The sequence below is a fragment of the Procambarus clarkii genome, chromosome 15, assembly GCF_040958095.1.
Source record: "Procambarus clarkii isolate CNS0578487 chromosome 15, FALCON_Pclarkii_2.0, whole genome shotgun sequence".
Taxonomy (NCBI): Eukaryota; Metazoa; Arthropoda; class Malacostraca; order Decapoda; family Cambaridae; genus Procambarus; species Procambarus clarkii.
The window spans coordinates 478375-490874 of NC_091164.1; the positions used below are offsets into that span (position 1 = coordinate 478375).

Below are 12500 nucleotides of genomic sequence, written 5' to 3' on the forward strand. Positions count from 1 at the left end.
TTTTCCTTTGCAGCAGGTGTTGCGGGAGTGAGACCGGAGCCGCCACAGGTGAACTGACGTCAAGAGCAATTATCTGACGGAGTCGAAGAGCAGCACCTGTGATGACCCTAGTGAAGGTTGGGATAAGACAGCTGGCGGTGTGAAGGGAACGTCTGGAAGGTTCTGGAAGCGTAGAGAACGACGGGAAAGTACTTGAAGGTGAAGAGAACGACTGGAAGTTACCCGAAGGTTAAGAGGACGGCTGGAAGGTTCTGGAAGTGTAGAGAACGACTGGAAGATACCTGAAGGTGAAGAACGAGTGGTAACAGGAGCGTCGCGGCCGAGGACGCAAATCCCGGCGTGGAGGGAGAGTGGCGTCCGGAGGAGGCCTGGGACGCACATGCCGGAAGGCGCCGAGCGGCGGGCGGGATGTAGGTCCGTCGGGCGCGGGCGTCGGTGGGTAGGGGCCGGCGGGACGCCGCCAGGGTGACCCCCGGGGCATGTCTCCCCGCCAGCTGGTCGTCCTACCCTCGGCATGGAGGGCCAGGATGAGACGGACGGCGCCCCTGGCCACCACCCGACCCCCCAACCCGCACACCCCATGAGCTCTCAGGACGCATCCCCGAGGGCCTCGTCGTTCCCGGAGGCTTCGGTGACGCACAACGGCCGCCTCGACGCCCAGAATCCGACGCCGCTGTGTCACCTCCACGACATGGACTCCGTCGAGATGGGTCTGGATCCGGATAGCCTGGCGGAGGACTGCGAGACGACGGCCAGCTCCGCCACCACCGTCGTCTGCGACTCCCGGTTCTTCTGCGCCACGCCCGACAACCCCGACAACACCCAACTCGACTCCCTCGACCACGACTCTGGCCCCGAAGACACGGATAATCTCCCAGTGACTCCGTGTCGGTCTCTCACGCCTTCCCCGAGTGGTTCCTCCGCTACTGAGCCTTGCCCGAGTGGGCCCTCGTCTAACGGGCCCTCTCAGCCTGGCCCCTCGCCCAACGGACCGAGTGGGCCAAGTGTGACGTATACGAACGTTGAGAATCCAGCATCCGAACACCAGCCTTCTACAAGAACGTCCCCGCCATCGGCGGGAGACTGCGCGGCGCCCACGCACGAGCCTGGGTCCCTGGCCGCCCTATTGGCCGCGCCCTACGTCGAAGGAGAGGGATTCTTCCCTATCATCAACACAGGTGAGCTCCTGACCCCCTTCCCAAGTGCTATACAGTCGTAATGGCTTGACGCTTTCAAACCTTACGGGCTCACCATAGCCCGTGCTACATGGACATTTCGTTCTGAGTAGCTAAATCTAAAACAGCAATAACAGCGACGACGCTTTCAACTCATAGTTCCCTTCCTTCCCTCCCTCCCCCTAATACCTATTCATGCTGACCCATTCCTCCCATCAACACCTCTCCACTTGGGCTAGACGGTTGAGCGACGGTCTCGCTTCATGCAGATTGGCGTTCAATCCCCGACCGTCCAAGTAGCTTGGGGCACCATTCCTTCCCTCCCGTCCCATCCCAAATCCTTATCCTGACCCCTTCCCAGTGCAATATAGTCGTAATGGCTTGTCGCTTTCCCTTGATAATTCCTTCCTTCCTTCCCTTCTGTTACATAACTGATGACTGACAATGATAATTACTGTTTATTAGACCGGTTGAGTGAAATCTGTGTCTAATAAGTCAACTACTCATTGATAGTATTATAAACTCTCAAGTCAACACAGACACCATGTCAGGGGATTTATGCATTAAACCTCAAGAGATATTAAGTGAGAATTTAAATGAAAACTATTTGTGTTTTGAACAAAATTAGCATAAACAGAACATGCAATAACAGTCCTTGTTGCATAAATCAATTTTCTCTTCTTTTTTTTCTCTCTCTCTCTCTCTCTCTCTCTCTCTCTCTCTCTCTCTCTCTCTCTCTCTCTCTCTCTCTCTCTCTCTCTCTCTCTCTCTCTCTTTTCATATATCTTTTTTCACTAAAGTTACGGGTTTGTTGGGAATATTATTTGACGCTCCTAGTGAAGTTGCAAGCAAGAGCTGTTATCCCACATCAGCTCATCTGAAGCCTGCACCTAGAGCCTCATTTATTTGACGTGATAATTATTTATAGCCATTAAGAATAAAGTAACTTTAATGCTCAGTAACTATCATATAAGGAACAGAATGAGCCAGGAGCCAACTGTGTGCCAGAGCCTTCAGGTGGTCGTTTATCCTGATAACACATTTTAGCGTGTTGAAGGGAAATGCTCCAGATGCGAGTCGGCTTAAGAATGAATAATCGCTAATTGGGTGATGTTCTTGAGAAAGGCATTACTAGCATGAGACTGTTGATGGCAGAACGCCTTGTGTTACGGGTACCAACCCCCAGGTTGTCCACGAAGTTGGGCCAGGTGAGGAACTTTGAGAATATTGACCTTATAACAAGCATCACGGGTCTCCACCTTGTCATTCTGATGCATGAGAGAGGCATTACGCAGTCCAGGACAGCGATGCGTACTCAAGATGGGAGCAAACTCGTGCTTCACACCAGGGGTTTCACAACCCCTGGTGTCAAGAAGATATGAGATGCGCCGTGAGGTTGTAAGTGGTTCTCAGATTCAGCCCCATTCAGGACTACACTTAAAAGAGTCCGTTCTTGAAGGTAGTCCTTTATTAGGTGTAAAGTGGAGCCTGAGATACCTAGTGCTGGAAGCTTGAACTCCAGAGTGCCAGAGCCGATCAGAGGTGCCTGCAGTGTCCAGAGCAACAACATAGCTGATCTGTGTTGTTGTCACAGATCAGTCACTCATCCGGTGGCATCAGTCACTCATCCGGTGACTGATGCCACTTTGTGGACGGAAAATTAGATTATTTCCTCCAAGGAGTGCCGGACCAACCGGGCTGTGGTGGGTATGTTGGCCTGCGGGCCGCTCCAAGCAACAGCCTGGTGGACCAAACTCTCACAAGTCAAGCCTGGCCTCGGGCCGGGCTTGGGGAGTAGAAGAACTCCCAGAACCCCATCAACCAGGTATCAACCAAGAGATGAGCACCAGAACCACCTTTTTCTAAAAACCATATTGTCGTCGTCCACACAGTAACTGATGATGACCCAAAAAAATAATGTTATTTGAGAATATTTTAATCTCTCTCTTCTGCCACAAACCTGCACATGGCTGTCAGTATCATTTTAATCATGAGACTGATGCTTCGGTCGGCTGACGTGCTGTCTTCAGCCATTGTTCGGTCGTTCTTGTGTTCCTGCGAGCTGTCTTGGCTCTTACTTCTTGCCATCTTAAAGTAATGGTATTCCAGAGAAACACTACGTTGAGATTTGTAATCACTTTTAAGTTTCGATTATTTATCAAATTATCGAGATAATCTCTCGATTATAGCCTCTTAAATAGACCTTGTAGGTGCTTTGCATACGGCTTGTTTAATTTTAGTTCTAAAGCTGGTCAAGGCGCGAGAATCGCTGGTGATTGTAGAGAAATGTGGAGCCTAAAGGACTCGGTATGCTAATTGAGGACTGCCATCCGTGTCTGCATTGATGTGGGTTATCATGTCTCTCACTAGAGAGTGGAGCCATGTGGGCAGCCGTGAGAGACTGCTGCTCCTCGAGTACTGAGGAATGAACTACATTGTCGATTTAGTGTGTAAGAGAGAGAGAGAGAGAGAGAGAGAGAGAGAGAGAGAGAGAGAGAGAGAGAGAGAGAGAGAGAGAGAGAGAGAGAGAGAGAGACCGGGAGAGAGATTAATACCGAGAGATTGAGAGACATACTGAGATAGATTTACTGAGACGATGATAGTGATGAGAGAGAGATTGAGAAACATACTGAAATAGAGGGAGGCTTATAGACAGAATGCAACAGAGTACAGCTATTTGAAACCAGTAAGGAGAGAAAGGAGAAATATATTACGAAAGAATGCTCATGTACTTTAGGTCACGTTAATATGTAGTGTCACTGTAGCTTTATCACGAAATATGTGGAACTCTTTCTCTCTCTCTCTCTCTCTCTCTCTCTCTCTCTCTCTCTCTCTCTCTCTCTCTCTCTCTCTCTCTCTCTCTCTCTCTCTCTCTCTCTCTCCTCTCCCTCTCCCTCTCCCCCCTTCCCAACCACTTGGGCTGGACGATAGAGCGACGATCTCGCTTCATGCACGTCGGCGTTCAATCCCCGACCGTCCAAATGGTTGGGCACCATTCCTTCCCTCCCGTCCCATCCCAAATCCTTATCCTGACCCTTTCCAAGTACTATATAGTCGCAAAGGCTTGACGCTTTTCCCCCTGATAGTTTCCCCTCTCTCTGACCGTCTTGCACTCCTGCAGAAGATGTCCCCAGCACCAGGTCGTCTACCCCCAGCTTCTCCTCCGGTATGTCGCCCCCCAGTGAACGGGGCGGCACCTTCGACCTGCAGGAGGAGCAGGTGGAGGCTTACCTCGACCGTCACCCTCATGTGGTCGAGCGCTGGCTCAGGGAGAGAACACCCATGGCTGTGAGTAGTGTGGCTGTGGGGGTGTGTGGTGGCTGTGGGGGGTGTGGTGGCTGTGAGTAGTGTGGCTGTGGGGGTGTGTGGTGGCTGTGGGGGGTGTGGTGGCTGTGGGGTGTGTGGTGGCTGTGGGTGTGTGTGGTGGCTGTGGGGGGTGTGGTGGCTGTGGGGGGTGTGGTGGCTGTGAGTAGTGTGGCTGTGGGGGGGTGTGGTGGCTGTGGGGGGTGTGGTGGCTGTGAGTAGTGTGGCTGTGGGGGTGTGTGGTGGCTGTGAGTAGTGTGGCTGTGGGGGTGTGTGGTGGCTGTGGGGGGTGTGGTGGCTGTGGGGTGTGTGGTGGCTGTGAGTAGTGTGGCTGTGGGGGTGTGTGGTGGCTGTGAGTAGTGTGGCTGTGGGGTGTGTGTGGTGGCTGAGGAGAGTAGAGATGGGGTGGGGGGGGGCGAGAATGGTGAGACCATTGAGGAGATTAGTGGCGGTGACAGAGAAGGGAAGGGAAGGGGGCTATTCATGCCCGTGCCACCTCTTGGGTGGCTTAATCTTCATCAATCAGGGGAGGAAGGGTAAGAGGGTAGTATAGTGCCAGACTCAGTCGTCTTGGGCCGTGAGTGTGGTGGACTCGAGAGTTCCAGCGATGGTGTGAGTTCTTGCTGTGGTAGATGGTAGTGAAGTTGTTCACGGGGGAGTGGTTATTGATGTACTGTGGTGGTTCAGCCTATTGTCGTAGTGGCAGCAGCAGTAGTAGTAGTAGAAGTAGAAGTAGAAGTAGTTGCAGCAATAGTAGAGACAAAGATAGTAGTTCTGGAAACGGTAGACATATAAGTAAGCCTTAACTACAAACTCCACAAATCACTAGGATCCTCGCTGAGAGTTCCAGTAATGATAGTATTTAATATCACCAAACAATATTAATATTTCCAATAATAATAATAATAATAATAATAGCACCTAAGATTAAAGGAAAATCAAATAAATAAATATATCGCCGTGTTTTCCTCCTCTCCTCCAATAGGCGTTCAGGAACCTGCGGGGGCGGAGTCTGATGCAGACTGACCAATTGGCGAAGTCGTGGGACTCTGAGAACAGGGACACGCCCACCTCGGGCACGCCCACAGACAGCCAGCACCTGGTGGCCAATTACTCCTACTCCAGCAGGAGGAATTCCATCAGCTCCTGGCTCTCCCCCAAGAGTATAAAGTCCAAGAAGGTGTGTGTGTGTGTGTGTGTTCACGTAAATGTTCTTTCAGAAATGAAATTCGGCTCCTATGCCCCCCCCCAAATATTTTTCAGCTGTCTTATCTCTTTCTCACGTTTAATGAACTGGAATTTTGACACAATCTTTTCCCATCAATCCTTTGCTCAACTGGTCGTAATTGAGTAACAATTCTTGCTCCCCCAAAAAGATGATCACGTAAAAAAAGCCTTATTTATATAAAGATACATCTCCCCTGCATGACAAAGCCATTTTTAGAATTTCAGTTTTGTAAATAAACTCAACCCAGCCCTCTCACCAAACCCTCACCTCTCTCCCTCGACCAGGTGGAGCGGCTGTCAGAGCCCGAACTGTTTATGGAGCTCATCCGGGACATCAGCACCGAGCTCGACATCGACACCCTCTGCCACAAGATCCTGGTCAACGTGGGGCACCTTACTCATGCCGATAGGGCGTCTCTCTTCCTCGCCCAGGGCCCCAGGCACAACCGTTGTCTAGTCGCCAAGCTCTTCGACGTGACGGTCGACACAGGTGACTTGACGGAGAGGTCGGGTACTTGACGGGGAGGTCGGGGACTTTGACAGGAAGGTCGGGGACTTGACGGGGAGGTCGGGTACTTTGACGAGGAGGTCGGGGACTTGACGGGGAGGTCGGGGACTTTGACGGGGAGGTCGGGGACTTTGACAGGAAGGTCGGGGACTTGACGGGGAGGTCGGGTACTTTGACGGGGAGGTTAGGGACTTTGACGGGGAGGTCGGGGACTTTGACGGGGAGGTCGGGTACTTGACGGGGAGGTCGGGTACTTGACGGGGAGGTCGGGGACTTGACGGGGAGGTCGGGGACTTTGACGGGGAGGTCGGGTACTTTGACGGGGAGGTCGGGTACTTTGACGGGGAGGTTAGGGACTTTGACGGGGAGGTCGGGTACTTTGACGGGGAGGTCGGGTACTTTGACGGGGAGGTTAGGGACTTTGACGGGGAGGTCGGGTACTTGACGGGGGAGGTCGGGGACCTCGGCTTCGGGCCATGGATGAGGAAGGTGCAGACGATGAGTCACAATACAGCGGGTGAATATATGAGGAACTAAACCACACACACCAGACTATGAGGAGTCGACGACGACAAAGACGTTTCGGTCCGTCCTTGTGGACGATTATCAAGTCGATTGTAACGCGGTCGTCTTCTCTCGTCTTCTGGTGGCAGGTGTGGGTGACGGGGTAACAGGTGTGGGTGACGGGGTAACAGGTGTGGGTGACGATGTAACAGCTGTGGGGTGTTCGGAAGCTTATAGTGAGTCCCGGAGACGGGCTGGTGAGCCACAAGCCACTCGTATTTACATAAGTATTCTTCACTAATAGTAGCTATTACTACTACTACGACTACTACTACTACTACTACTACTACTACTACTACTACTACTACTACTACTACTACTACTACTACTACTACTACTACTACTACTACTATCACTACCACTACCTCCCGTGTTTCAGTGTTGGAGGAGGCGCTGTCCAACGCGGCCGACAAGGAGATCCTCCTGCCGTGGGGCGTGGGGATCGTGGGTCACGTAGCCAACACCAAGGAAGTTATCAACATCAAAGACGCCTATCAGGTAAGGTACCATGTACCTATTCTGACACACCTCTCGGGGGGGGGGGCGAGGATCCTGTGGTACTTTACCTTCAAGGATATATATGTATGCCTTCTATATGTGGCTTGGGGTCCTGTGGAACTGTTATTAGTTCGAATATAAGGATTGTTATTTGTCTAGGAGGCAATTGCAACATATATGCGAAGGGTGTACGCAACACATGGGTGTAGGCCGAGTGTGTTTCTGTGGGAACTAGAGAGACGAGCCACAGAGGTGTACGAGCCACAGAGGTGTACGAGCCACAGAGGTGTAAGAACGCACAGGTTCAGTGAGGGAGGGGTGGGTGTAGTGAGAGCTGCTGTGGCCAGCTGTGGCCAGCTGTGGCCAGCTAGGGAGTGCCAGCAGCGTCCAAAGCCACGATGGCCCCCCAGTATAATGATCACGTGACGGCGGCGTCACAGTGACGTCACATACTGCATACACACTGAATGTAAACAAACAAAAAATGTCACTTCTTATTTTCGGTAGGAAAGATTAGGGGTAAATTGAGTTAGGATAGGTTAGGGTAAGTTAGGAGTAGCTTGGGTTACGATAAGTTAGGGTAAGTTAAGTTAGGAGTAGCTTGGGTTAGGATAGGTTAGGGGGATAAGTTAGGGTAGGTCGGGTTAAGTTAGGTTACTTTAAAGTGTGGCGATGCCGTAGACTGACTAACATTGTCTCAGGTGAAGACCCTACTCGCAGGTGCAGGCAGGTGAGGGCTAACTCCGAACAAAATCTTATAAGTAAGATAAGACGCAAGACTTTTGGGAGTCATTGCAATAAACAACCGAAAGACGCGGGGCCAGGAGCTGAAGCCCGCCCCTTTAGTGCACATAAGTGAGCACAGATGGACAGCTAACCTAGGGCCAGATTCACGAAAGCACTTACGAACCTGTACATCTTTTCTCAATCTTTGGCGGCTTTGTTTACAATTATTAAACAGTTAACGAGCTCCGAAGCACCAGGAGGCTGTTTATAACAATAACAACAGTTGAATGGCAAGTTTTCATGCTTGTAAACTGTTTAATAAATGTAACCAAGGCCGTCAAAGATTGAGGAAAGATGTACACGTTCGTAAGTGCTTTCGTGAATCTGGCTCCTAGTCTACCAAAGCTCTCTCTGCAGGGCTGCCAACACCTCCTGCACCAGTGCAGGGCTGCCAACACCTCCTGCACCAGTGCAGGGCTGCCAACACCTCCCTGGTGATCAATCGGAAACAGATATGATGAATGTAATTAAGTGGTGAATTAAGAGTTAGTCTCAACCACTATCCTTCTCCCCATGTTCTCCCCTCTCTCACACCTGTGTGAGCGGGACGGGGGAAAAAGGGGGAGTGGTGGGAGGGGAAGAGGGCACATAATTTGTAAAATAGGGGAGGAAAATGTAAAAAAGGGGATGAAAATAGGGGAGAAGAGAGGGGGGTAGGTAGGTAGAGAGAGAGGTTTTTAAGAGAGACAGATATGGTGGTGATGGTGAGAGGTGGTGTTTGAATGATGGTGTTGGTGGTGTTAATGAAGATGGTGAGGATAATGATGGTGGTGAGATAACAAGAGTAACGGTGGCTACTGCAAACACCCGCAGGGTGATGGTGGGTTCTCCGGTGGATAGTGAGAGAGAGAGATGGTGACGGGAGTGGGGGGACAGGTCAAGGCTTCTGAAGCTCACTACAGAGGCTTCACAATTCATTACCTCAATCACGGGCTATTACCAAACTAATTACGGGTAAAGAGTCTTCAGGTTACACAGGTCCCTAGGAAGGCTTTGTTGTGCGCACACACACACGCACGCACACGCACACACACGCGCACGCACACACACACACACACACAAAGGTCCAAAGAGCCAACATTCACAGACCAAAGAGCCAAAGCTCAACTCCCCGCAAACACAACTAGGTGAGTATAGCTAGGTGAGTACACACACACACACACACACACACACACACACACACACACACACACACACACACACACACACACACACACACACACACGCACGCACGTGCGGCTGTTAGGGGGTGGTTCCATATTTGCCAACCCTCTCCAAACTCCCTCCCAATTACTCTTAACTAGTGACACTCGACCCTCTCTCGCCGTGCCAGGACCCCAGGTTCGACGCCAGCATCGACCGCCGGACCGGCTACAGAACGATGAGCGTCCTGTGCATGCCTGTGTGCAACTACGAGGGTGAGGTGATTGGAGTAGCAGAGATCATTAACAAGAAGAACGGCACTAACGAGTTCACCAAGCAGGATGTGGAGGTCAGTATTGAGGTCAAGGGTCACAGGGACGAGGGAGGGGGGGGGAAGGGTAGTTTGGTCAGTATAAAGGTGATGAACCGTGATGAATTTGTTGCCTGAGCTCATTACGGCTCAGTAGGTAGTGCCTGGGTAGACCAGGAACGCGTGTTCGATACAATTGCATGACCTAAATACAGGTATTGTCTTATAGATGCATCGTATTATTGTGGTGTTAGTGTGCATCATTGTAAAATATTAAATTGAAAATATATAGCAAATCTATATTTGAAATAATATTTGATGGGTGGTTTGCATCTTATACAATCTCTCTTAAAATGATTTAATTATCTATTCATACGTGAATAGTGGTTCCTCTCAGCTTATGAGTTTATCCCTTAATATTACTAGTATGTTTTTGGTGAGGGAAGGAGAGAGAGAGAGAGAGAAAGAGAGACAGGGAGACAGACAGACAGACACACATACTAGCCTGACTATTAGTTAGACCTCTTACCTCCATATTTCTCTCTCTCTCTCTCTCTCTCTCTCTCTCTCTCTCTCTCTCTCTCTCTCTCTCTCTCTCTCTCTCTCTCTCTCTCTCTCTCTCTCTCTCTCTCTCTCTCTCTCCCTCTCTCTCCCTCTCTCTCCCTCTCTCCCTCTCCCCCCCCCCCCTCCCTCTCTCCCTCTCTCCCTCTCTCCCTCTCTCCCTCTCTCTCTCTGTCAAGTCAATATAATCTGTCACTCTTCCCTTGTTCCTGTCCGCTGGTAATTGTTGACAACGTTAGATAATGAGGAGACTCACCCTGTTATACCGGACTCGAGGCAGCACACACTTGGCTATTGTGTTCGTCCCTCTCCTCCCCCATCTTGCTCCATCTTCATCTCCTCCTCCTTCTTCCTCCTCATCCCCACTCTGAACACCTGTTCTTCCCCCGTCCCTACAGGTGTTCCGGCGGTACCTGACCTTCTGCGGTATTGGTATCCAAAACGCGCAGTTGTTCGACATGTCGGTACGGGAATACAAGAGGAACCAGGTAAAGTTTGCATTTTTACGTGTTTTTATTTACGTCGTGGCTCAATAAGGGTCATTTCAGAAAATGGGAAGTCGTTTTGGGGGGAACTGAATTTACCTGAAGGCCACTATCTCTCTCTAGTGGCCTCGACGACGACAAGAAGCCGGCGGCTTGCCAGAGGTCCCCCCCAATGGGCCGGATAGGTGGTTCCACATGTTTGTAACCCTCCGGGTGAAAAGGCATCTCCTCCTTTCTGTCCTACTCTGCATCTTGTTGAGGTCGAAACCGGTTTTTTTTTGTGCGTGTGTGGATGTGAGTGTGTCTGAGTGTGAGTGTGTGTGTGTATTATATCTGACATTTTGAAGAAGTAGACTGGATCAATATCCTCCAAATTGTTCCGTGTTTTGAAAGTTTCGATGAGATCAGCCTTGTCATGTCTGGTTTGCTGTACTGGTAGTCCTGTGGCCCTCAATCCTTTCTGGGATGAGAACCGACTTAGCTATCTTTGTTGTTCTCAGTGTGGAACTTTCTCCAAAGCAGCTCTTGTCTTTCTGACAATAATGTCTCCACGCTTGGAGAGAATAGGCCAATTGGGGCAGCACCAGAGATTTATACAGTTCAGTTATTACCTACTTCCCTTTAAGTCAAAGGATTCGTTTGACTCTAGGGATTGGTTGACTTTCTTTTTTTTTTACTGCGAATGTCACATGTGCATCTTATCAGAGATTGGTGAAGTCTAATCATCAATTAGAGGCCATTTGAAGTAATATTCGGCCAATTATTAAGTTTGTATCAACTAATCTGTTGGGTTTAAAGTCGCGTTGGAGTTATCTGATAATTATTATGTGCTTTTTATTTATAAATCTTTCATTATAGGTCTCTTAGAATTATTTTCCGCTCACTCCTCCAAGAGTTATAGGTAATTGTGCTCACAACTCAACCCATTGTCTTGCTTTGTCACTCCTTAAAAAATGTAACCTAACCAGAGACGTACAAACCCAAAGCAACCTCCCTAACCTGTCGATTCTACTGTCACTATTTTTTAATAGGTTGCATTTGTAACGTTAAGTACCATAACGTACAAAAGGCGACCGATTAGTTAGAGGCGAGGACGGGATATGGTTTTATTCTTGGTTGCACTTGGGGCTGTAGTGGTCATCATCCTAGAGCCCGTCATCTCAACTAACACGTCTCATTCTATACGTTGTGATCCTCATAATGCTATGAGGAAAATAGCGGCTGACAAATGTCGACGTTTTCTATATACATCTGTAGGGGAGGTTAGGTTTGGGTTCGTACGCTTCTCGTTAGCACTTTGTGTTTTGAACGATGTGTCATGTAGAGAAAACCATGTGTCATGTCGACACATGACACATGGTATTCGTGCTCGGGGGCCCAACTCTCCCCCCGCACTCCCTGTCCTGTATTTTACCCTCACTGTACTCCTCAACCTTCTCTTCCCTGATATAAGGTTCTTCGTCTTCCCTTCCTCAGCTCCTCCTCCAGTTGGCTCGAGGCATCTTCGAGGAGCAGACCTCGCTCGACCGCCTTGTTACCAAGATCATGACGGAGGCCAGAGAGCTCCTCAAGTGTGAGAGATGTTCGGTCTATCTACTCGACCCCCAGGTGAGTGATAGGTGTACACACTCGACCCCCAGGTGAGTGATAGGTGTACACACTCGACCCCCAGGTGATAGGTGTACACACTCGACCCCCAGGTGATAGGTGTACACACTCGACCCCCAGGTAATAGGTGTACACACTCGACCCCCAGGTGATAGGTGTACACACTCGACCCCCAGGTGAGTGCTAGGTGTACACACTCGACCCCCAGGTGAGTGCTAGGTGTACACACTCGACCCCCAGGTGAGTGATAGGTGAACACACTCGACCCCCAGGTGAGTGACAGGTGTACCTACAGGACACCATCGACGAGAATTAAAGAACTTCTCCATCGC

General features: G+C 50.2%; 1 protein-coding gene across 1 annotated transcript in view; it reads left to right on the top strand.

Moving 5' to 3' along the window:
- The window catches only part of LOC123750568 (cGMP-specific 3',5'-cyclic phosphodiesterase), a 110934-nt gene that overhangs the window by 72422 nt on the left and 26012 nt on the right, over positions 1–12500 (top strand). The window contains 8 exon segments of the mRNA XM_069324857.1: positions 14–1178; positions 4297–4463; positions 5464–5658; positions 5991–6195; positions 7157–7275; positions 9395–9553; positions 10474–10563; positions 12037–12168. Of these exon segments, the coding sequence (XP_069180958.1) occupies positions 515–1178; positions 4297–4463; positions 5464–5658; positions 5991–6195; positions 7157–7275; positions 9395–9553; positions 10474–10563; positions 12037–12168 (1731 nt within the window). The 5' untranslated portion in view covers positions 14–514.